Here is a 25,827-nt window from a genome sequence, read left to right on the forward strand (position 1 = left end):
ATGCAATCGCACTCCAATTATGACCACACTAGTAATTGTTTTTTTTTTGAAAGCTTGACCATGGTTTTTTAGATTAAAAAATGCGCTGAAAAAAACAGACAGGAAAAAAATTATAAACAGGCTAAACTATATAAAAAAGAAAAAAATCTTAACGAAAGAGAAATTTTGAAAAAAATCAAAATCTATAGTTGAAAAAAAAAAATCAACTAATATAAATCTGGAAAACTAAAACTGTAAATAGAAAATTATTTTTAATTATATTTTGCAGTTACGTTCAGGTTGAATAACTCATCGCATTGGTTTGACAAGTTTCTGATTTTTTTTATACTAGGAGAATAGCAATTGAATCTTTTTTCTTTTCTTTTTTAATGTCTAAATAAAAATATTTATATGATTATTTCTTATTTATTCATGTATTTTTATATATTAATCAAAAAAAGAATACATAAACAAATAAAAAAATAATAATAGTTTTAATAAAACATTAAAAAAAGTAAAAAGATTTTTTTTTAATTCTTCAAATACAAAAAATTTCAAATAATAACCTTTTCAAACCAACGCGACAAACTATAAAACTTTGATCTTTTTTAATGTTTTTATAATATGACGCAAACTCTTTTAAATAAAAAAAATAACTTACATCTAATAATATAATATAAAAACTAACTTTTTTTAAATTTTAAAAAACTATTTAAAAAAATATTTATTAAAACGTATTCGTTGTCGTCGTTATTTATAAAATTAAGAATACAAATTGTTTTAAAAAAAAATTTATCATTTAAAAAAAAAACTTTTGAACTTTTGAAGTAAATAAAAGTTTTATATAATATTCCATGATAATTTTTTTTATTAACGTCTTGAAACTTTATTTAAAAGTGTATGTCTAAAAAGTGTATGTGTTTTTTATTGCATACAATCCTTAAAAGCAATTTCTCGCCTTATTAACTTGAACTTTATTTAGCGCATATTTTAAACATTTTCAAAAATCTAAAAAGCCATGATTAAGTTGTCTCAAAAAAATAATAAATATGTGGTCAGGAATAGAGTGCAATCGCATGCCTTTCCTGACCGCAACTGATATAGATAAATATATGTATATATATATATATATATATATATATATATATATATATATATATATATATATATATATATATATATATATATATATATATATATATATATATACATATATATATATATATATATATATATATATATATATATATATATATATATATATATATACATATATATATATATATATATATATATATATATATATATATATATATATATATATATATATATATATACACATATTATATATTTTATATATATATTTATATTAATCTATATCAGTCGCGGTCAGGAAAGGCATGCGATATATATATATATATATTGTATATATATATATTATATATATATATATATTATATATTTTATATATATATTTATATTTATCTATATCAGTCGCGGTCAGGAAAGGCATGCGATATATATATATATATATATATATATATATATATATATATATATATATATATATGTATATATATATATATATATATATATATATATATATATATATATATATATATATATATATATATATATATATAAATGTGTATATACATATCATATAGCATAATTTTTTAACAAGTATGAGTAAAAGTTCCAGGTAACAAAAGAAAAACTATTCAAACTAAGATGAGTAAAGTATATTTATTAGTTAAATTTTTAAAAATATTTTAATTTTTTTCTCTAACACAGAGAAAATTAAAAAAAAAATTTTTTTATCATTTTGTATATATATATATATATATATATATATATATATATATATATATATATATATATATATATATATATATATATATATATATATATATATATATATATATATGTAAATGAATGAATGTTTAGATGAAAGTAACAAAAATAGGGTAACAATTTGTTATCTAAGCACTCTTGTTTTTTAACATCCTATGGTACAAGTGTTTTTGCAATTTGTTTTTTGCAATAGTATCCACAGATTTCAATATGTAAATTAACAAATTTTGAAGAACTAATAAGAAATAAGGAAAAATGAGATACAGAGTTCATTAAACAGAAAATATCAGAAATATTGAAAAGTTAATATAATAGTAATATAAGTATTAAATATAAATAAAATATTTAAAAAAGAGTTAAGTTAGTGTATTCTAGAAATAGAGTGGTTGATGTTAAAAAAATTATATATATGTATATTATCTTTAATTTGTGTTTGATTGGGGCATGCAACCAAACACAAATTAAAGATAAAAGAAGCCATCCACAGGGAATGTGGAAAGTGGGAAAAGTCCCTCACTTAATAAACAAACTTTACATTATGCTGTAAACTTATCTATTTAATTTTACTGTTAATTTTTTTTTTTTTTTGACAGTTGGTTATTTTGATTGGTTATTTACCGAGTTATTTTGTAATAAATATATTGGTTTATTATGTATAATTTTTTGTCCGTTAATATTTCTCTGTAAAGGCTTCAATTTTTTAATATTTATTTTAGGGTTTTTTATTATTGTAAAATAATCTTTTGAAAAATGTAAATAAAATTTTACAAAACATGTCAAGAATAAAAAATATCGTGTTATTTTTAAAAATAATTACTTATTTTATGCTATTACGACGTTCAAGATATATACATATATATATATATATATATATACATATATATATATATATATATATATATATATATATATATAAATATATATATATATATATATATATATATATATATATATATATATATATTTATAATCTTCGCTTCCAACAAGATTGCAAGCAACCACTATTAAAGTTAGAAGTTACTGGATGAGAAAAGATGAAGATTGCAGAGCAAGATAACAATTGACAGACAACTTAAAAGATTGCAAATTATATGAATCAGGAAAGCAAGATGAAGTAAGCGAATTCCAAAGAACTGATGTTCGAGGAAAAAATTTAGAGGAATAAGAGTTTTTGGAGCATTTAGGAACTGTCACAGAAAAAGGATGAGACTTAATTGAATGACAAGTAACACGAGAATGAATTTTTGTAGATGGCACAAGAGATGCTAACTCTTTAGAGCAGTGCCCATTATAGTATTTGTAGAAAAGAGAAAGAGAAGCAACATTACCATGATGTGATAATGGTTGGAGGTTGGCTGCAAGAGCAGGTCCTACTATGTTTACAATATGTTTTTGCACCTTGTCTAAAAGAGAAAGGGCATCATTAGAAGATCCACCCTAGATATGACAACAGTATTCCATACAAGGACGGATTTGAGATTTATAGAGATAAAGAATAGAATCCGGAGTAAGAAAGTGTCAAGCACAATAAAGAGATGCAACCTTAGCAGATGCTAATTTTGCAATCAATTTGATATATGGTTTCCATTAAAGATCAGAAGTAAAAGTTAATCCTAGAAGATGAAAGGTAGATGACTTGTCAAGTACATCACCGATCATAAATATAGAAAATTTATCTAAATTATTGCGATAACGATTAGCTGAAAAAATTGAGTTTTATCTGAATTAAAGTTCACAAGCGACTGTGAGCCCCATGCTGTAGCAGAAGTGAGATCCTTTTCAAGCTCAAATGCCCCCTCCAGGCAATCAGAGAGTGTTGGTTTCTTATCATGACAAGAATAAATGGTAGTATCATCAGCGAACAATGCCACCTTAGATGTGAGAATATTTTGAAGAGCGTTAATGTAAATTAAAAAGAGTATAGGACCAAGGATTAAACCTTGAGGAACCCTTGAAGTTACAGAATATGAAGAAGAGTGCTGTCCATCAAGGACAACTTTTATACTATAATTGAAAAGGAAGGATTCAATAATCTTAAAGATGTTACCCGATATATATAAGAAAAAAGCTTATGCAGAAGACCAGCATGGCGAACTTTATCAAAAGCTCTAGGAATGTCAAGAGCGTTAGCCTTAACTTCTCCACCTTTATCTAATGTACAATAAAACCTATCGGTTATTACTGCTAGCAAATTAGCTGTAGAATGAGAAGATCGAAATCCATATTGATGATCAGAAAGTAAGTTATTAGATCCAAGATGAGAGATTAAGTGTTTATTAATTAAAGACTCAAAAACCTTGCTTATATATAGATAGGAAGAAGACTAATGAGATGGTAGTTAGATGAATCAAATTGCTCTCCAGAGTTTTTGAAAATAGGGATAACAGATGCCACTTTCCAGCAGGCTGGAAAACAAGACTCTGATAAGCACTTGGTAAATAGTTTTGAAAGTATAGACGGCAGCTCTGGAGAATACTTGTGCAAGACAATAGCATGTATGTTGTCCGGACCACAAACTGTAGAAGAGTCTAAGCAGCAAATCGCTTTACATACAGATGCCGGAGTGATACGAATGTCAAGCAATGGCTCAATTTGTTTGACGGCTAAATCAAGTAGAACACAACTAGTGGAATCAAGATGATATTGATGAAAAGTTCTTAGCAAGCAAAATAGCTTTGTCTTTAGGTGAGGTGGCAAAGTCTTAATCATACAAGAGAGGTGGAATAACAGATTTTCCAAGAGCCTAATTTTTGTGATAAAATAGGAGATTTCATGATCTGAGAATGGCAGGCTTTGGCGTCAGACAAAACCTTTTTATGATGATAAGGGGATTCAGATGATGAAGAATGAAATAATAGTTTTAGAGAGATCGAACCATGAGCAGAAGCACCTAATGGTGAATGTGGAAAAACTAAGCTCTGACTAGGATCAGAAACAAGACATAAATCGAGTAGAGAAGGTAAATGATTCAGGTTGTCTGGAAAGCGAGTTGGAAAGTTGACTATTTGAGTTAGGGATTGAGAAAGGCAAAAGTTGTGGGCTTTAATGCCTGCAGAGTCACTGACTCTAAAACCAAGCTATTCGGTGTGATAAGCATTAAAGTCACCAACAACAATGATGTTGGCTGATAGATAAAGAGAGAAACCTGGTCAATATGATCAGAAATAACCTCAAAATGAGTGCAGTCTTGAGATGAAGTAGAGCGATATAGAACAAAGAGAATGACGATAGAGTGAAGTGGTGCAAAGCAAAAGCACATAAAAGAATATTATGTGGATTCAAACCTAGTTTCCCGACAAATGGGTGATTCTTACAAATGTAAATGCCCTAGCCAAGCATGTGACTATTGAAGTCTTTATGAGTTAAAGGAAGATAACCATAAACACCATGATCGCAAGATGAGGAATATGAACTCAAATTAGTCTCACAAAGAGCAAGTAGGTCTGGTGAACTTTGCTAGAGATAAGACTCAACAGAGGAAAACAGCTGTTATGGAATTACCCTACCACAGAGCTACCACAGAGTTCAGGAAACCTGACTACCAGCCGGCCTCAGAACCATAAAACTGAGTTTTAGAGCTGTACCCTCATTAGGAGATAAAAAAATGAGTTGCCTAGTCATAAAAACAGAGACACTATATATATTCAATAGGGTGGAGTGAATTTTAGTTTTTTTTACAATTCGTTTAGCCTGGGTGTGCAAAAGTTGTCTATTCATTTTTGAAATTTTTATGAAGTTTTGCTTCTTTTGAGACCCAACATGACATACTTTTGAAAAAAATTTTTTTACATGATATTAGGGACCCATCAAAATTTTAAAGGTCTTGAGGCACCTCAAGATAATTTCCTAGAGCATTGATATTTTTCCAGAGTATTTCTGAAATGAATAGACAACTTTTGCACACCCAGGCTAAACGAATTGTAAAAAAAACTAAAATTCACTCCACCCTAATATACAAACCTTGATTTATATAAAAAATGCTAAACGCATTAGCGTTATGTCAATGTAAAAAATTCTCTTCATTTTTTTATTTTTTAAAGACATAAACTTTTTTAAATTACTGCAATATTATTTACAGCAAATCCAATTAAATTCTACTTAACTTCTTTTTTATTATTACTATAAAGAAATGTTTATTTTTTTTGTTTTTTTTTTTTGTTTTTTTGAATATTTAATAATTAAATTTAATAATACATTTTAAAAAATGTTTGATATTAACAAACTTCTTTGAATTTTTGAATGACTATTTTTTAAATTTCTAATTGCAACTTTGCAACTACAAATGATTTTTTATTAAAAAAATGTGTGAGTAACAAATAAAAATATTGGGTTTATTTATTTACTTTATTTATTAAAGGTTTATTAGTTTATTAACAATTTTGTTGTGAAAGCAAAGATTATTTTTTCAAACATTTATTAAAATTATATCGATGTATATATCATTTATTAAAAAATAATTGCAGTGATTTAACTTGCATTATAAAAAAAAGCTTAACTTATGTTTTTTGCAAATTTTTGATGCAGCTGGTTATTAAAAATTAAATATTGAGTAAAAAAATTAAAGTTTAGGAAGGAAAACTGCAATAAAAATGAGCCAAATTTTTTTTTAAATAAAATTTAAATATTGAACAATATTTAGTAATATTTTTAAATAAATTTGACAGTTAAGTAAAACCCAAGCATTAACTTTAATTTTAATAAACTTAAATATATTTTTTTAAATCAAAGTTAAATTATATATTTTTTAAATCTAAATTTAATTATTTTTTTTTTTTATCAGAATAAAATTATATATTTTTATTAAATTAGTTTTAGATTGAATCATTCATTTTTTGGCAGAATTTTTTTTGTTTTGTTTTTTGTTATTCACCTCCTCAAGGCCAAGGAGGCCACTACAGATGAGGAGGCTACTTAATAGTGGTTATAACCCTCTCTCAACTTTATGACTCCGAAACACGAACCTCGACTAACAAGGCCGCTGCGCGGAGAAACAAGTTGATAATAATATAATTAAATTATATTATTATGATCTTTGCTTTAAGCTTAAAGTATTAGCATTTTTTTCAAGTGAAATAATCATTACAATAAAATAAAAATAAATTTTAAATTTTTTGTGAATTTTTATTTCATTAGTAAATAGCGCTTATATCTAACATAATTGTCATTTAAACTTTTGTAACAAATATTTTATCGTAATCGTCATGCAAAAGTTAATGTGGTTTTTTAAAAAATTAATTACTTCTCTTATCTTACCGCTTATAGAATAATTTAAAAGTTAAAAAATGATAAAAAGTTGTTTAACCAAAATTGCTTACTGCTTACATAAAATCGCTTAAGGTGTATGTAAATCGCTTTATGCATACCGCTTTAAAATAAGGCCTGTATATATATATATATATATATATATATATATATATATATATATATATATATATATATATATATATATACATATATATATATATATATACATATATATACATATATATATATATATATATATATATATATATATATATATATATATATATATATATATACATATATATATATACATATATATATATATATATATATATATATATATATATACATATATATATATATACATATATATATATACATATATATATATATATATATATATATATATATATATATATATATATATATATACATATATACATATATATATATATATACATATATATATATATATATATATATATACATATATATATATACATATATATATACATATATATATATATATATATATATATATATATATATATATATATATATATATATATATATATATATATATATATATATATATATATGTATATATTTATGCATTGACATCTTTTTATTTTTATTTTTTGCAGATTTTTTAACCAATTATTTTTCATTTCTTATCCTGCATTATGCAGGGTGTGCTCTCATGGTCACCTGATGGCACGGGACGACTCGTTTTCCCCAAGGGCGACTGAAATAAAATTAAAAATGCCTGTTAGTAGCCCGGCAGGGCAACCAGACGTTTTGTAACACACAAAAGTGTGTTTATTAATAAAAACATTTTTTGGTCTATGAAGATTTTATTCCTTGCAATTATTTACAAGAAAACTTTAAAAAGCATTTAAAGTAGTATAAATTTTGTTAAATAATTAGTACACTACGGTGCGTTATATAATTTTACTAAACTTAATAAAAGGAAGCCTACGCGCCATTTAATGTTTTAAAGTACTGTACTGTTTCAAATTGTACTGTTTTTTTAAACGTTGTTGCATTTTAAAGCACGTTTCTTCTTAATTTAAAATAAGTTTTAAACTACATTTTCTTTCAATTCCAAATGCTAATTTATCATTTTTTAACCTTTATAGTCGCATTTTGAATCTCACAAATGGGCAGTTGAATCATTAATAACACTGAATCTCTTATTTTTCATTAGCAAAATAAATTTTCATTTTAACTTTGTCAAACAAATTTAGCAAAATAGAAAACATTATTAAGATGCACATGAAAAATATTGAAGATTGAGAGAGAATAATAAAAAACTGACAAAAGAAACGACACTAAACAGATATCGACTATAACAAAAATGATGATCTTTAAAAGTTGTATTTATAGTTATCTCTTTACCAATATCTCTTTGTAAATAAGGCTTTGAAAATTTTTTTGTTCACAGCTTATAATGTTACACTTTTTTTATTAATTAGTTTACTTTTAATTAAATCGTTTCTTATTAGAGGTATTTTAGTAGTCAGATGTTTAAAATTTTTTTATTCAGTATTTTCATCCGAGAAAAAATATAAAAAAAACTGTTATACCAGACTACTGATTATCATAGCGTATGACTCAAATGAGAAATAAAGACTATTTCAGTCACCTGCAGGGTGACCAGAAAAAAATGTCGAATACACCCTTGTTATGCATTAATTATATTTAAAATTAACTAAACTTGATACATTTTGAAGGTTTTTTAGGTAACAAGCTTTAAGTATTGAGATCATAGGATTGTCTGAACCATATAAATTTGAAAAAGTAGAAACTGAGCACAAGCGAGGTTAAAAACATATGTTCATATTTGTCCAAGTATTTATTTCAAGACATTTTTAATAGCCTTTTATCCCAAATTTAATTTTTCCTTGTCTTTGTCTAGAGAATCGAAGTCATACAAGGAAGGAGGAGATGTGGCAGCTTATACTATATTAAATGTTACCAGTAGCAATATGATCATGGTGATCCTAATCCTGATCTAAAGTTTAAATTTTGGATTTATATTTTTGAACATTTTAATAACCAATTAATCATTTGACTAAACTTTGGTTTGTTGGACCAAACAATTAACATGTTACAACTAAAAATCTGGACAAACTTTGAAAATGAATATCTCTTGAACGGAGTTGCCAATTTCTTAATTTTAAAAAGGAAATTAACAAAAATTTGTATTTTACAAAATTAAAAAAAAGTTATTTGTTTATCAGTCTATTTCACCGTATGCAGTCAACTCTTGTAAAAGTACTCGCTCTAAACCTATGTACGTGATTTTGATCCATTTTTGCATACAATACTCTATTCAATTTCTTAGTTGACAAAGATTTTTAGCTTGCTGATTGTCTGCACACACCAATCTTTTAATTTCAGTTCAAAAATCCTCGATTGGACACAATTTGGGCTCATTAGCAGGGTTTATGTCTCTTGGCACATATTTGATATTTTCGCCTTTAAGGTAGTCTTGTATTTTGTTTGAATAGCGTGCGGAGGCTAGATCAGGCCAGAACATAATTTCATCATTTTTTTTTGAACCTTATTGATGAACTTCTTTAATTTAACCAGGCATTTGGAAATGTACACATCCTTGTCGACTGCTTGAGCCGAAGGAGCGATGTAATGCTTTGAGACCCCTTTCTCTGACAAAGCTATCCAAACTAATAATTTTGGTTCGTACTTGCTTTTCTTTCAAGCGTGACCTCGGGAGCTGTGTTGGGATCATAAGTATAATGTCTTACATTGCCTTGCATTACAGCTCTGTTTTGCACAAAGGAAAATACGATGCGTTGTCAGTTATCAAAAAATTTTTCCGAAAAGTACAACCGATTTTTGACTTTCTGAGCCAATGTACTTTTTGGTGCTTTAGTTTTTTTACCATAGCAAATGCTCATCTTTTTGTTGATAATTTTGGATATATACTGCTGGGAAACATTGAATCTTTTGGCTAAGCTATGCTGTGAAACACATCCTTCTTAACAATCGATTTTTCTAGGGATTTTATCTGTTTCTTGGGCCGACCACTTCCAACTTTTCATTCTGGTTCTATATTGACCTCCCTTTGTTGCAGTATATCGTACATGGTTGATTTTAAGACATTTTCTGTGCAAAAATGATCAAGAACAAACATTTTGTTCTCTTTTGGATGCATATCTAAAAAAGTATACACTTATTTACGGAGTGCCTCTTGATTATTCGATCTTTTAGACTTTTAATCTTTTAGACTTAATCTAAAAAGACTATGGTATATCGTAAAGGAATGAATTTGCAACATAATAGGTAGGATCATAAATTTAAAAAATATTGTTATACAATATTACAATAATATAAGTCAGATCAAATATAAAATTAGCTATCTTTTCATCTTTGGTTTATCTTAAAGTTTAAATTCAGTGGCCAATTTTAGCAGGTATACTTTGATTGACCTGAATTCTATCAAGCTTTTTATCATCGTTGTTAAGCTTCCTAACATTGATAATGATAAACCATTTCTGCACTAGCAACCAATGTTAGGTTTCTTAATGATTGCTAGTGCCAAAATGGTTTTTTCGGGTTTTTTACTTAACAATTTTTGATAGATGTGAAAATAATTTTGTTGCTTGCACAGAAGACTTTATATAGAAATCTTCTTAAGATCAAAAAGAAGAAAGGTGTATTTGAAGCTTGAATGATCCTTCTACATCTATAATGCAACATTAACAAACTGTCATCTCTTCTTTTTTAAAGCTCTTTGTTTTACTTCAGATTTCCTCATAAATGAATCAATGAATGACTCTTAGACATGATTGCAAAATCCTTTCAACAGGAAAAAATATTAGTATCTTCTAAAGAAATGGTTAATGACTGCATTAAACAGGGAATTACATAGGCATCATTTTTTTAACTCATCTTTTGCAAAGTCACAAGAGGACTAGCAATATTTTCTCAAAGTTTTTGAACTTCATTAGATGTAAAAAAAGTTTTGAGGTTCAATTCAGACTGGTATGTAAATATTACTAGTCTGAGCAAATGCTGGTAAAATAAATTATAGACTTTAACTGCACAGAGACAGTGGTTGTAGTATATTAAATTGGATATACACAAGACTTGCTGCATTAAACCAGAAAACTAAAATACTCATAAAAAACATATCTGTAGCCATTGGTCAATTTATATTAAGTGCAAAATTGGTCATTTTGAGATAAGTATGCAGTTTTGTTATATTTAGTTAGATCTTTCATTTGGTCAAACTATGATTGTTGTAGTCTATTTTATTTACTGTAGATTTATGGGGAAAAAATTCAAATTTTAAAACTCTTTTCCTGCAAAATGTCATATTTGCACTTATCATAAATTGACCAATGGCCACATATGTATAGTACCTCCTGTCCCTATTTCAGTACTGTTTATTTATGTATATAATTGTTTTATATGTATAATTGGAGTACGATCAATATGTAGAAATTATTTATAACTAGAATTAGCCAGTTTTAAAATAATTTCAAGTTTTTCAGTTTCAGAGCGCTCTAAGTTAGTTTAAGAAGAATGAAAACTAGGAGCAGATTTTTCTTTTCTTTTCCAATTAGAAAAACATATAAGAATACAAGAGTATAGTAAATAGACTCATTAAACCATTCGACCTGGTTATTAAAAATAGTTTTTGTTTTAGTGTAAACATAAGTTTTACTAAAAATCAATGTTAAGCCACAGTGGTCTTACAGAAAACCAAATTAATTTTTATTAATAATACAAGTCAATAGTTAAAAAACAAAGTTATATTTTAAAACACCATTACTGCCAGAAATATTTACAATATTTACAGTTTTATTTTTTACAATATTTAGTTAATTTTTTTAATTTTTATTATTTAATTTTTTTTTTTTTACAAAGTTTCGAATATGTTTTAAAATAACATTAATAACAAAACAGTTATTTTCTCATCATCAATAAGTGTTCTGTAATAATCCTCAAATTTTTAAATATATTTTAATATTTATATTAAAATTTATTTAAAAACTTGCACTTTTTTTTCACAAACAAATTATTTTTTATAACTTAAATATTTAAATGTTTCTGAGTTAATTATTTTAAGAGAGTTTGCAACAAAAACACAATACTATTGTGTTTTTTTTTGCAAACTCTCAAAAGCTAATAAAAAAAAGTTTGTAGAAATTTTTTTTAATACAAATAATACTAAAGTTAATAAGTCTTTATAAAACCTTTTTTATATAAACTCTAACATTCTTTATAATTACTTCTAATTCTTTGATTTTATTGATTAAAAAATTTTTAAATTATTACAAATTTTATTTTTTATTTAAAATGTAAAAATATTTTAATTATTTTTAGAAAGCGTCTCCATTTTATGCACCTTCAGCAATGATAGAGACATTTTTATTCACTTTTAAATTCTCTTTCTCAATTCATTAATTGTGTATTTAATGAATTATTTCGATTGAAAAATCTCCCTCAACATAAAATTCTTCTTCCTCAGCATTGAAATCATGAAGATTTTGAAATCTTCATCAAAATCTTCATGATTTTTTAGAAAATCTTCATCAAAATCTTCATGATTGTTCTTATAAAGCATTATATTAGCTTTTATATTAAGAAATAGTTAAAAAAAAGTTTTCACCTGATCTAAGCTTAGTCTTAGCCTCAATATCAAATTCTTCTTCCTCAACATCAAATTCTTCTTCCTCAACATCAAATTCTTCTTCCTCAACATCAAATTCTTCTTCCTCAACATCAAATTCTTCTTCCTCAACATCAAATTCTTCTTCCTCAACATCAAATTTTTCTGAAAGCTAAAATAATACTTCTATAAATTTAAACAATTAAAAAAAAATTTGTGAAGGAAATTAATATCCCAGGTTTATGTTTAAAATGTTGTTTTGAACCATTTCTTCAGTCAATTGTACAAGTTGGACAAAATAAGTTTGCAGCAGTTTCTTTTAAGAAAGGGTAATTTTTGGATCTTCTGGTACTGTTTTTGTTTTATTTCTTTTTGATCCTTGTTTGCATACTGTTCTTCAACGCATTTAAAAGCCATTTTGTTTTTAATGTTTTTATTACTAATCAACAACCTCAACGTTTTTACAAAAAAGTTGTTTGCTATATGTAGCCTTTAAAAATACAACTTGTGACTCTTCAAATAATAATTTTAATACAAAACGTTATAATAATAAAAATATGCAATGTGTGACTTATCTTATAATTATTGACAAGTTATTGGCGCACATTAAAATCACAACATCTCCCCTAGCTCAACAAGAGCTCATACATAATCGTGATACTTTTAATTAGGGAATACTCTTCTCTCATAGCGAATGAACCTAACAAGTTGTAACTCTATCTCACAATTTTGTTGGAGAACATATCGCAGTATTAAGCTCATCATCACAGGTGCTAGGTTCAAACCAAAGCCCAAATGTGTAAGCGCATATCATTGATATTTGTAAATGACAGCTTGGTAAGGCCAATGTCGTTTATGCACATGAATTTGTAGGTATGTTCGTTTTAGACCCACCACCGAGTCTTTTCTATTTTTACTCATGAGTCTCCAATCCCTTATTGCATCGTTGATGACATCCACATCCCTTGTAGAGGCTTTTACATGGGTGTTAAGTTCGTGATAATCAAGCACCGGTCTTATCTTCTTTTTATTATCTTAAATGACGCACATCATTGGTAGTAAACCTTTAGCTTTTCCCATAATTTTATCGTCATGTTAATGAGTATGCCTTCTTTGATCCATTCATTAATTTCGTTGTTGCACGCTTCACAAATTTTTGTCAGATACGTATTTTAGAAATAGCTTCTTCACATCGAATTATTCCACAAATTATTCATTGTTGCAACATCCACTATACGAATCGATTTGTAGTCAGACAGCAATAACTTCTTGGTGATGATTGATTACGAGCAACCAGTATCCACAAGCGCTGTAGCTTTTCTTCTGTTTATTACCAAGTTGATAGTAGGTAGTATTGTTTCAAGACAAGTTCTTGTAGAAATACCTAATGTGAACTCGTCCCATTTTCCTGGTTTTGTTGACGTTTGTAGCAGTCCTTTGCAGCATGTTTATACAAGCATTTTTTGCATAAAGAGGTACATTCACATGAAAAGTGATTTAATGATTCACAGTTAAAACATCGCATTTCTTTCTTTCTCTGTATATAACTTTTCATTTTAGTCCCAGTTTTTCGGCAACTTGCTTTTATTTCTTCATTTACAGATAAACATGTCACATCTAATCTAGTTTGTACAACCATGTATGCAATCTTGACACAATTGTCAAAGCTCAACCCATCTTCTCCTCAAAGAATGGCATGCAGAACAACACCATCATTAATCCTAATAATGAATTGATCACAAAGTTGGTCGTCTCTCTCTGAAGGTAAGAACGTGCAATCTTGAGCTGCTCGGATCACTTAATGCGCAAATATTTGTATCAGTTCTTCATTGCCACTATAAGTTTTACCAAATTCATACCGTGAGATTAATAATGATTTTCTTATTTTCAGCGTTTTCAATTTTGTCACCAATTCTTTTAATGAAATGTCCTCTGGAACTTCTGGTGCTGTTAATTCTTCCATGGTCTTGTAAGTCTTTGACGGCAGAGCAGGAAGCAAGTACACTATGTGTTGATTTGAAGTAATATTGTTTATCACGGAGAAAAAAAATCATCTGCCAAATGAATCTATTAACTATTATTCTATTTATATAAATCTATTATTAAGTATTATCGCAGTATGAAGATAGACAGCTTTGACTGTCCATCTTCATGTGGAGTTAATAGACTCGCCCAGCTAGCTTGATGTTCAACGCATTTAAAAGCCTTTTTTTTTATTTTTATGTTTTTATTACTTATCAACAACCTCAATGTTTTTACAAAAAATTGTTCGCTATATATAGCATTTAAAAATACAACTTGTGACTCTTGTCAATAATTAATGATCGTTATACAAAACGTTATATTAATAAAAGTATGCAACATGTGACTTTTGTCAATAATTAGCTAATCTAATTATTGGCAAATTATTGACACACATTAAAATCACAACTCATACCTTTTTTGTGATTTAAGAAACTTAACTTGAGATAAAGTTTATGATTTTTTAATATTTTTGCTGCATTATATTGAAATTTCATATAATGCGCATGAATTGGGAGGTTTATTTTTTAGGTTCTTCTAAATTTGATTAGTTCTCAAATTTTACAATGGAAAATTTTGATCAGAGTTTTCTAATTCAGTTTTACATTTAATTAAAATCAGCATCTTAAAAACTCAAAGTTTATTAAGCAACATACCCTGTTTTATAATCCTGATAAAAGAAAAACATTAATGATCTTATTTGGATGTTTTTGACCTAATCAATATGATTATTGACATAGTATTATGATTATAACCTACTAGAAATCTACTAGTAGTATACTAATAGATTATTAGTAGATTACTAATCTACTATTAATAGACTATATATTATAATCTTCTAGTAATCTTTTATATATTATAGTCTTTTATATATTATAATCTAGTAAATGCAGTAGTGGTGTAATGGTAGAGCACTCGCTTCATAAGTGAAAAGTTCCAAGTTTGATTTCCACCACAACTCTGGTAGTACTGGCTCAACTTGTTTCTCCATGCAGTGACCTTGTTATTCAAGGTTTGTGTTTCAGAGTTAAAGAGTCGAGGGAGGGTTGTAACCTCTTCAAAAAAAATTACTTAACTTATATTATTTATATTGATATATATTGATAGAATAATATTATCTATTATCTGTTGTATTATAATTTATTTTCTATGTTGTTTATACTTAACATTGCGCTTGTATATTTTAGATATTTAATAATAGTTTAAACACTGAAAAAATGAAAAAGTTTAAAAAACAAATGCAAAAATCTAATTGATCGTTTTATTTTATCCTAGAATCTTTAACATTAGATAAGTAGTAGTATTTGTAACCCGTCTATAAAAAAATTGTTTTACTGAAGTTTTTACAAAATATCTCTCAGTTTGTAAGGATTTTAATTGTGATCAAGATTAGAATCATTGTGATCACTCTGACCCATTTAACTTTTCCCCAATTAGTCTTATTATTATTTAAAAATTCAAGAGTCTTATATAAATATGCCATTCGTTTCTGGAAAAAAAAAGTAGATACTATAAAAGCAGAAAAGCTGGCAAACAGTTTAGCAAATAAGAACTATACCAGTTTTTGGTCTATCGTGACTTCTATTCGCAGCAATAAATGTAGTCTTCTACCTTCTATTGACTCTGCCTCAGGCCCTGATAATGTATGCCACATGTGGTATAATAACTATTCCACCCTGTTCAACTCAGTCAAGTCAACATGCAGTATAAATGACAACTTTAGAGTTAAACACTGTAATCTTCTTAAAGATGATGCCTATCTTGTCACTCCTGATAAAGTCCAATCTATCATAAATCATATGTCCTGTGGAAAAACAGCTGACCATTTTGGACTTCAGTTGGAGCATTATCTCTATGCTAGTCCAAATTACTTTAATATTTTGTCTTTATGTTTTTCCTCCATGCTTTGCCATGGATACATGCCTATTGGTGCTTCACACTCTGTTATTTCTCCTGTGGTTAAAGATAAGAATGGTGACATCTCCGATTCTGCTCATTATCGTCCAATTGCTTTGGTGACAATTTTCTCCAAGATTTTGGAACATATTTTTGTCTCACACATTAATGAAAATTTCACTTTCATTAATGCATGAGACAAAAATCTGGGTCACTTGATCTCAAACGATATGCACGGATGACAAAGATATTTTAAAACATGTGCGCTCTATCTATGCTAAAGCTAACCTCATCCGTAGAAAGTTCAGCTCTACGCAGATACAAACAAAGATCATGTTATTTAATGCCTTTTGCAGCCCAATCTATGGATGTCAGCTGTGGTATCTTTGGAGAAAAGACTCATTCCATCGCCTATGTGTTGCATATAATAATGCACTTGTGAATTATTGCATATAATAATGCACTAGTGAATTATTTGTGAAACATGGTGCCCATTCACTTAATGTTGTAATTCGCAAGCAACAGTACTCCTCACTGTTACTGCTGCAGAATAGTGAGAACCTCGTCATAAAAGCTTTTGTTAACTCAGACAGGTTCTTGCTGTCTCCACTGATGTTTAAATGGAGAGCTGAGTTATATTTATAACACTTTAATTTCTTATCTTTAGTTTTTTTTCTTTTTTTTTTTTCTCTTGGGTTTTGTTTATATTCAAGTGCGTTAGTCTTTGTTTTATTCTAATCCACTTTATTTTACCCATTCTATATTTATTATATTGGGCCTTGAGCCTGTCAATAAATTTTGATTGATTGATTATTATTATTATTATTATTAGCTTTGAATCTGTATTAACAAACTTCTATTATCTTATTTTGAGTGTAACAACTTATTTTCTGAAAATACAGATTTTGATCCTCTTGTTCTACTGTTGGCTTGGTAACTGTTATAACAGAAAGGTCCTATTCTGCATTAGATGAAAGATGTGAGGCAAGTGCCATTGGTCTTGATATATCAAGGAATATCAATAGAGTCTGGTATGCTGGTCTTCCCCATAAGCTTGTTTTATACAGTGTTTCTAAGAAAGTTTTTAAAGTTTTTAAACCATTCCTTTTTAACTACAGTATTAAAGTTATCCTTGATTGATAACACTCTACTTTATTTCCAGTAACTAACTGGATACCAAAAGGTTCCATCCTGTGTTGTTTCTTATCTATATTAATGATCTTCATGTTAATCTTACCTCTAAAATGACTCCATTTGCTAATAATATGGAGCATATTGTCTTGACAAAGAGATGATCAATATTTAATCGCTTAGAACAGGCTTACAATCTTGAGTGTGTTCTCTTCTCTTTGATAGAGAGCACATATAAGATTGTCTGCCTGTTGAGTCTTCCAGTGTCTGATTCTAACCTTAACAAAATGTTGTTTAATGCTAATAAATATTGCAATATTGTTGATACTTAAATATATATGAACAACTCTTTTTACGATGAATAACAACTCTTTATGATGAATAACAACTCTTTATGATGAATAATAACTCTCTTTATGATAAATAAAAACTCTTGATGAGTTGATGAATTACCCTTCTATTTTATGTTTTCTCAGATTATTTTTCACTGATGATCTCTCGTGGAAACCATATATACAAAGTTAACATTTGCCTAAAATGTAATAAAACATAATAAAAAGATTGCCCCTTTTTGTTATGCTTGCAATTTTTTTTATTTCTGATTTGATTCTTAACTTTTATAAAACTCTTATTTTTCTCTGTATTGAATGCTGATGTCATACTTTGGCTGATTCTTCTACTGATACTTGGGTTCTGATACTTCTTCTGGCTTTTTTGTTTACTGCCTAAGCAAGCTATCATCGCTAGCTCCATCAACCAATAATCAATCTTAAGTGACTTATCATTCAGCAAAGTAACATGATTTTACTATAAATGTTCCTTTTTTCCACTTAAAAATTTTTTATTCGTTTAATTTTTTCATTGAACATTGAAATTTAGTATTTTGAAATTTTATCCCACCTTCATGTTCCTGACAGGATGTATCTTTCATTTTAAATAACACAAAAGTTTCTAAGAAAAATCTAAAAAAGAAAAAAAGTTTCTTGATTTTCAATTACAAAACTTGTATGTTTTGTTTTTATAATTTAAAAATTAAATATTGACAAAAAATGGATCTGTCATGACAAAATTAGGGCATTTAAACAGTATTGAACTTCAGCTGTGTTTTGCCCATATACTACTTTTATTAATATGTGGTGTACTTTTCACAAGTCAAACTCGATATGAAAGGTGATGATTCGCAGTGATTTTGATTAAAGGCAATGATTTGCAGGTTTTGATGAAAGTTTTATTGATTTTGGTGAGTAAAGTGATAAAATTACATTTAATAAATTTGCTCTATCAACACTTGTTGAGCTGTATGTCGTTATGTTGTAATCTAGCTTAACAGAAGGAGTTACATTCTATTAAGCTATGACAGAAATATTAATTTTGTTGGTAATGTGTGTTTGCCTTGACTTTTTGTACCTTTTTTTCATTTTTCTTGTTTTTCTTGCATTAATTTTTTTTTGTCTTAGTTTTTTATATTTTTGTTTTGTACAAGGGTTTAATGTTAGTTGACATTGGGTTTTAACCAAGTTTACAAAACTAATGAGGAAACTAACCATTAGTTATTCTGCTAGGCATAATTACTTATCTCCTTGGTAAGAAAGGAACCAACGTTTGCCACTTATTTGGAGTCCTGTGATGTTGTTCTATATTATAGTATATTTTATATAATGAATTTGTTATACTATATTTTTAATAATACATTTTTAGATTGCATTTTATTTATTTTTTAGTTACAGTTTTAATTTTATGTCTGCCAGATATTAAATAAAAATGGGGTCTAGTCTGATTGACAGTCACCAGTTTATAATGATGCATATTAAAATGTTATCAAAATGTTACATAAATATTAAAATATTTATGTAACATTTTGATAACAAATATTTTCCTTAATGTTTGTTCATAAGAGATGAAAAATTCTTTATATTCCATATTTCATGTTATGTTAGTTGCACACTTAAAATTTTTTTCTACTTCTATAAATAATATAATATCTTATATAATATATATATAACTTATATAAAGTATATTAACATATATGCAACAAATCAAATTCTTTAATGATAATGCAGTGTGATTTTATAAAAAAAAAAAGTTTGTTAATATCAAAGATGATTTGATGCTATTTTAGGGGGGAAGGGAGACAAACAAAAACAAATGTTTGTATTTTCTTTACCAATTTTAAAAATTAAGTTCAAATTTTCTTATTCTTAAGGCATAAGTGACTACATTACCCATAGTTTATTTTGTTTTTTAACTTAATCGACTTGTATTGTTTTAAACATTTAAAAAATATAAATCACAATACAGAGACAAAACAAGTCTTGGTTTCTTTAGGACCTCTTTGATGTTCAATTTATTGTGTGCTTCTCCATTTGCTATGTGATGTTCCACCTGCAAAGAATCTTTAATTTTTTTACAGGTAATTGTTTTAAAAAAACATTTTTTTAATTAATAACTAATTTTTTAGTTAATAATTAAAAAAAGATACTCAAACACAGCTATTATAATTTTATAATTAAATTTTTAAAAAATAATCTTAATGCAATTGTTTACTGATGATGCTATTTTAGAAAATACTATATAAATATATAATATATATAAATATATAATAAATTTGCCTGGGGTTGACAAAGTTAAGACTTTTAAACGTGGTAATATTTTTCGATGAAATTAATTGAATCAGTTCATGTTTTTAAGGATTCAGTAGCAAAGTTAGTCGAGTAAAAAATTATCAGTTCAGTGTCTTTAAATTTAGATGTTCATAGTTTCACACTAAAGTGAATCAGTTTATTATGCTATAAAACCGATTTAACAGAAGACTCTCTATTGTATTTTTATTTGCAATATATTATGTTGTTGAAATTTTTTTTAGATTCTTGTTTTAAATAATGAGTTTAGAATATGAGTTTTTAAAACTTCTTATTTATAATAAATTTTTATGTATCTAAATGGTGATAATTTTTTTAATTTTTTGAGCATTTAGAAAAGTAAAATATTTAGAACAGATAATTGAACAGTTTTTTAAAAATAAAATCTAATTTGATTTTATTTTTAACATGAATGAGCTTTTCAAACTATTTCAAATAATTTAATCATTATTTATATGCTTTATTATATATTTTGAAAATTTATATTTTTAGGGACAGGTTAGCGATCGTTTTGGTAGGCGAACTATTCTATTATTATCATTACTTGGTACGGCAATTAGCTATTTTTTAATCGGGCAAGCTGCTGGAATTTGGACTTTAGTATTGGCTCGCATCCCATCGGGTTAAGTTTTTTTTATAAATTTACTTTTACTTCTCTCTTTCAGATTAGATATAATACGATTGTTTTTGTTTAGGCTTGTTCAAACATGGACAATCCATGAATCGTTTGTGGTTGGTTGATATCACGTCATCTAGCGAGTTAGCAGCTGTTTTTGGAACTTACAACTCTATTTCAAGTGCAGGATTTATCATCGGACCAACCATTGGAGGAATTTTATATTCCACTACAGATGGTTTTTTTAAAGTATCAATTTTGTCTTCATCACTTTTGATATTAAATGCCATTTTAGTTTACCTTTTTATACCTGAAAAAAGAGTCTGTGATCACAAGCTTTCTGTGCAAAAATCTTCAACAAACCTTTTTTACAATTTCAACAACATACCCTGGTATTTAGTTTGGGATATATTTGTTGTACGATTTCTACAAAGCTTTTCTATGATATTGTATCGATCAAATTTTACGAGTGTTTTAGTTTTTCGATTCGAAATCGATGCTATCGCCACTGGGTATATTCAATCGTTTAATGCAGTTATCAGTGCTTGTACTGGAATGATGGTTCAGTGGATTGTTTGCCATTTTAGCAGTAATATGAAGTGTCACAATATATTTTCTTTGATTCTGGTATTATCACTTTTAGGGGTAACAATAGGTCCAACACTAAGCTTTGTTTTGATTTCATTTGTACCACTTTGTATTTCTTCAGCTGTTTTAAGAGTAACAAATTCAACCTTGTTGTTCACCAGAGGTAACACAAAAGTGCGGGGTTTAATGAATGGGACAGCAGATACGTTATCGTCATTTGCCAGGGCTTTAGCTCCAGTTATTGGAGGCTATGTACAAGAAATAAGTATCTATGGTCCTGGAATATCGAGTACGTTTCTAGCAATAGCGGGAACTGCTATATCTATGTATGCTGACAAAAACTTATTGCACTTGCATTCAGATTGAAACTTATCTATTTTGAGAGCATTCGGAATACATTTACAGAATACATTCAAATTACATTTTAAAGATGTTAAATTGCATTTAGAGATGTCGTGCCATACCTAATGCAGCTTAGAGTTAATTAATGACATAATTTTTATATTTATACATAATATAAAAATTTATACATTTTTTCATAGAAAGGGTTTAATTTCAAACTTTATTTTTTGGCGTTAATTGTTATAATATTCTTACTACATTAATTAAGTGATGTTTATTGCGGTTCAAGGCCAAAAGATACTTTTGGCAGGCGATTGTTTATTTTGCAATTAATGATTTAATTAAACGATTTCTGGTTTCTATTAGCATTAAAATAACTATTAAACTAAAGATATTATAAAAGTGACTTTTTAAAAAAGTACTGATTTTTTATCACTCGCAAAAAATTTTTAACACTCTTGCTATATTCGTTTGACGCGGTCCGCACACTTTGCGATATAGAGAAGAAAAAAATATATAAAGATAGGTTTTTAGTTTTACGAAACATCAATAAGGGGTCGTCCATAAATATGACATAATGCAATTTTCGACCTTTTTTGACCCCTCCCTTACCCCTCGTCACAACATCTTAACTCTTTAGTAACAAGTCTCAAACGAGTCTTCACAAATACACTACCTCCCCCCTCCCCTCAGAGTGTGACGTAGTATTTGGACGACCCCGCACAAGTGGAAATAACAAATATTTCCACTTTCGCGGGCTTGATTTTTAAAACAGTATTGGGTTTATGAAAGGGCGGGAGTATGATGCAATTTCGGCTAACTAAAGACGCGTTTTGCAACGTTTTTAGTACCAACTTATAGCTCTTCCTGCACTGGTCTAACTTTTTGTAAACAGTTGCCACGATTGTATCACCGACAGATAAAACAAGAAAGTAAAGTATTTTTAAATCAACACAGTTTACCCAGTTATGGTCTTGATACTTTTTTTTTTTTTTTTTATAACCTTGCAAACATTTGTGTATTCATTGAAATTCTACTTTCAAAGTCGTCGAATGTATAATATGTATGGATCCGTAGTTGTTGTCGTTATGAAACAAAACTTTAAATTTTTTTTGCTGCTGTACCGTAAATAAAAAAAAAAAAGGTTTATATTTTGATAATTAAAAGGGTTACTTTGAATAGCGGGGTAACTTTGAATGCAAACCTTTTTTATTTTTAAGTTGTAATTACGGCAAGAATTTATATAAAACTGTTCAAACATCAAAGTATAATAAATAGTTAATATTTTGATTATTTAAAGTTTTACTTTGCTTATTGGTTGTTATTGTTCCTTGAAAAATGAATAACATATTTCGGATATTTTTCTCAAAAAAAATGGTCAGAATACTTTGTACATCTAAGTAGCATAATTTTCGTTTTATAAATTTATTTTGTGTGTGTCTGTGTGTAAACTTTTTTTGCAGAACACTAATAAATTTTAAATCTTGTATAAAAAGTATAACATAATATGTGTGTGTACATTCAATATTGTGTCAAATTAAATTTGTTGAAAGTACTGTTATTCATCTTTCAATTTGTTTTTGTTTAGCATTTCATGGCAGCATTTTCCCACTTTTATACAAAAAAAAATTTATACAAGGCAGTATATAAATTATACTGAGTGCCAGTTTTCAAACTTTATGGTAACAATAAACATTATTAGATAAAAGCACATAGAAAATCCATAATTTTTATAAATATTCAAAAATTAGCAATTGTACAACATGTTATGTTACGTCAATCATGTTTAGTGCCTCTAGTCAAATTGTTTTTGGTTATGTTTATAAAGCTGACCATTTATGGACAACAAGAACCGAAAGTAGACCACTTAATGTATGATACAATCAAAGCTAGGCCGGTTTGATTTTATTCACTTTTTTGACTGGTTTGTTATTGTTTTTTGTCAAACTGTAGGAACATTTCTATTAATTATAATCTAAGCAATCTTTACAGTAAAAAGGTACTTAAATTTACTTAAAAAAATAGTATCTTGTTGTGAAAGAAACAGTATCTTGTTTTATAACTGGTAACTCTACCCATTTATTGCAACCTCTTGATGTTACATTTTATGGATCTCTTGAAAAATATCGGAGGAAAATACTTGGTCAATCGAAAACCTCTTGTTCAAAAAATGCACAGACAATTACAAAAATTAATTATCCTTCGTTTTTTATTTACTTATAAACATTTTACTTGTCAGATCAAGAAGTAATCAACAACTTAGTAGCTTAGTGGTTTTGAATGAAATATGGGATTTACCCATTAGATATAAGTATTATCTTCAATCATTTTGCCGGATGGAAGTTGTAATTTTAGTACGCCTAGCACTAATAAATGTACTTTAACAATTATTTCATGTTGATGTCAAGGAGAAAGCAGGCTCAAAGGGTAAAAAATAATTACTTTTGACCTTGTTAAAAGTATTTTTTTGAGGATTTTTTGGCAAAATGTAAAGATGTTTCACTTGCATAGTCTGTAAGTGAAACTGATGTAAATGGTACTTTTTTTATGCTAGTTTAGTTAAAACATACCCATTAAAATAAAATGAAATACTAAATGGGTGTTTATTATGAAATAGTATTATACTATTTTGGCAATAATAAATTAATGTGAAACTAGACTTTTGTTTTTATTAAATTTTAAAAGAAAACGATGCGTTTTTGAATAGATTTTGGTTTTACAAAAAAACGCATTCAAAGTTACCCCATTTGTGGGGTAACTTTAAATGACTCTTTAAATTAATATTATGCAAAATGCTTTTATTTAAATATAATTTTGAATTTGAGTTATGCAAGAGTCAATCCCAGCCCCTATATTCATTTTGTTAAATTTCAAATATTGTCAATAGTGAAGGAAGAGCAAGTAAAAATATCTTTAAAATGTTTAAATAAAAAAGTAAAGGTTCACGGTATTTAAAAAGACGCATATCGCTTGTTTGGTAGTTTTTTTAACCCACTTGCTGCAAAATTAGCAGTCGCGATGGTAGTTTCGGGACTCTCGCTAAACCATGAGTATTACAAACTGTATCGCATCTTTTTCTCCACTGGACCATGACCATAGACATTTTACCCATTTTTTGTATTTATTATGAGGAACGCACGGCTTGCTTTTATTGCGTAATTTTATTTCAAAGTATTGATGAAACCCAGTTTTCACACAGTCTCATATATGTTTTCGATATTTTTCAAGTATAGATTTGCTACAAGTATTGCAAAAACAGATAATGCACACAACATCTTCTTCTGGATATTGCACACAACATCTTCCTGACAACGCGATATTTAAAGCAACAAGAAAATTAACATAAAGTAAAAAAAATCTAAGTAAAAATTGAGTTTACCTATAACTCAATAAATTGACGGTACCTACAACTCAAAAAATTGAGGGTACCTTAACTCAAAAAATTGAGGGTACCTTAACTCAAAAAGGTTTTTTTTGAGTTATAGGTACTTTTTTAATTTCAAGTATTTTTCAAATATGGAAAAAGATTGCCATATTTGAAAAATACTTGAAATAAAAAAAATCGCAGGAAACAAACAACTTATTGTTGTTTTGTTGTTGACCAATAAAATTAAAAAAAATTGAGAACTTTTTTTTAAATTTTTCACAGATATTTCTGAATCATCTGTACTTGATAAAACTTCGTTTTCAGCTCTCTCAAAAGTAAGTATTTTTGGTAATATTCATTTTATAAATTAGTAAAATAGAAGCATTAAAATATTAATAACAAAAGCACTAACAAAGACACTAACATGAACATGGGATTGCTAATATACGGGTGATTTACAACGATTAGTGGAATCTCTGAAAACTGGCACAGAGTTTGGGAAATTTAT

The 25,827-nt window shown here is 27.4% G+C and overlaps 1 protein-coding gene across 2 annotated transcripts in view; it reads left to right on the plus strand.

Moving 5' to 3' along the window:
* The window catches only part of LOC100197586 (major facilitator superfamily domain-containing protein 9), a 29,117-nt gene extending 6,902 nt beyond the window's left edge, over positions 1-22,215 (plus strand). The window contains exons 1-3 of one of the 2 annotated variants that reach the window (XM_065793673.1): positions 20,614-20,709; positions 20,899-21,028; positions 21,102-22,215. In XM_065793673.1, the coding sequence (XP_065649745.1) occupies positions 20,707-20,709; positions 20,899-21,028; positions 21,102-21,976 (1,008 nt within the window). In that variant the 5' untranslated portion in view covers positions 20,614-20,706 and the 3' untranslated portion in view covers positions 21,977-22,215. Of the gene's footprint in view, positions 1-20,613; positions 20,710-20,898; positions 21,029-21,101 lie in introns of those variants that run through there. The other variant, XM_065793672.1, reaches the window with a different exon arrangement.
* Positions 22,216-25,827: the final 3,612 nt, after the last annotated feature.

The sequence above is a fragment of the Hydra vulgaris genome, chromosome 03 (assembly GCF_038396675.1).
Source record: "Hydra vulgaris chromosome 03, alternate assembly HydraT2T_AEP".
In the NCBI taxonomy this organism is placed as follows: Eukaryota; Metazoa; Cnidaria; class Hydrozoa; order Anthoathecata; family Hydridae; genus Hydra; species Hydra vulgaris.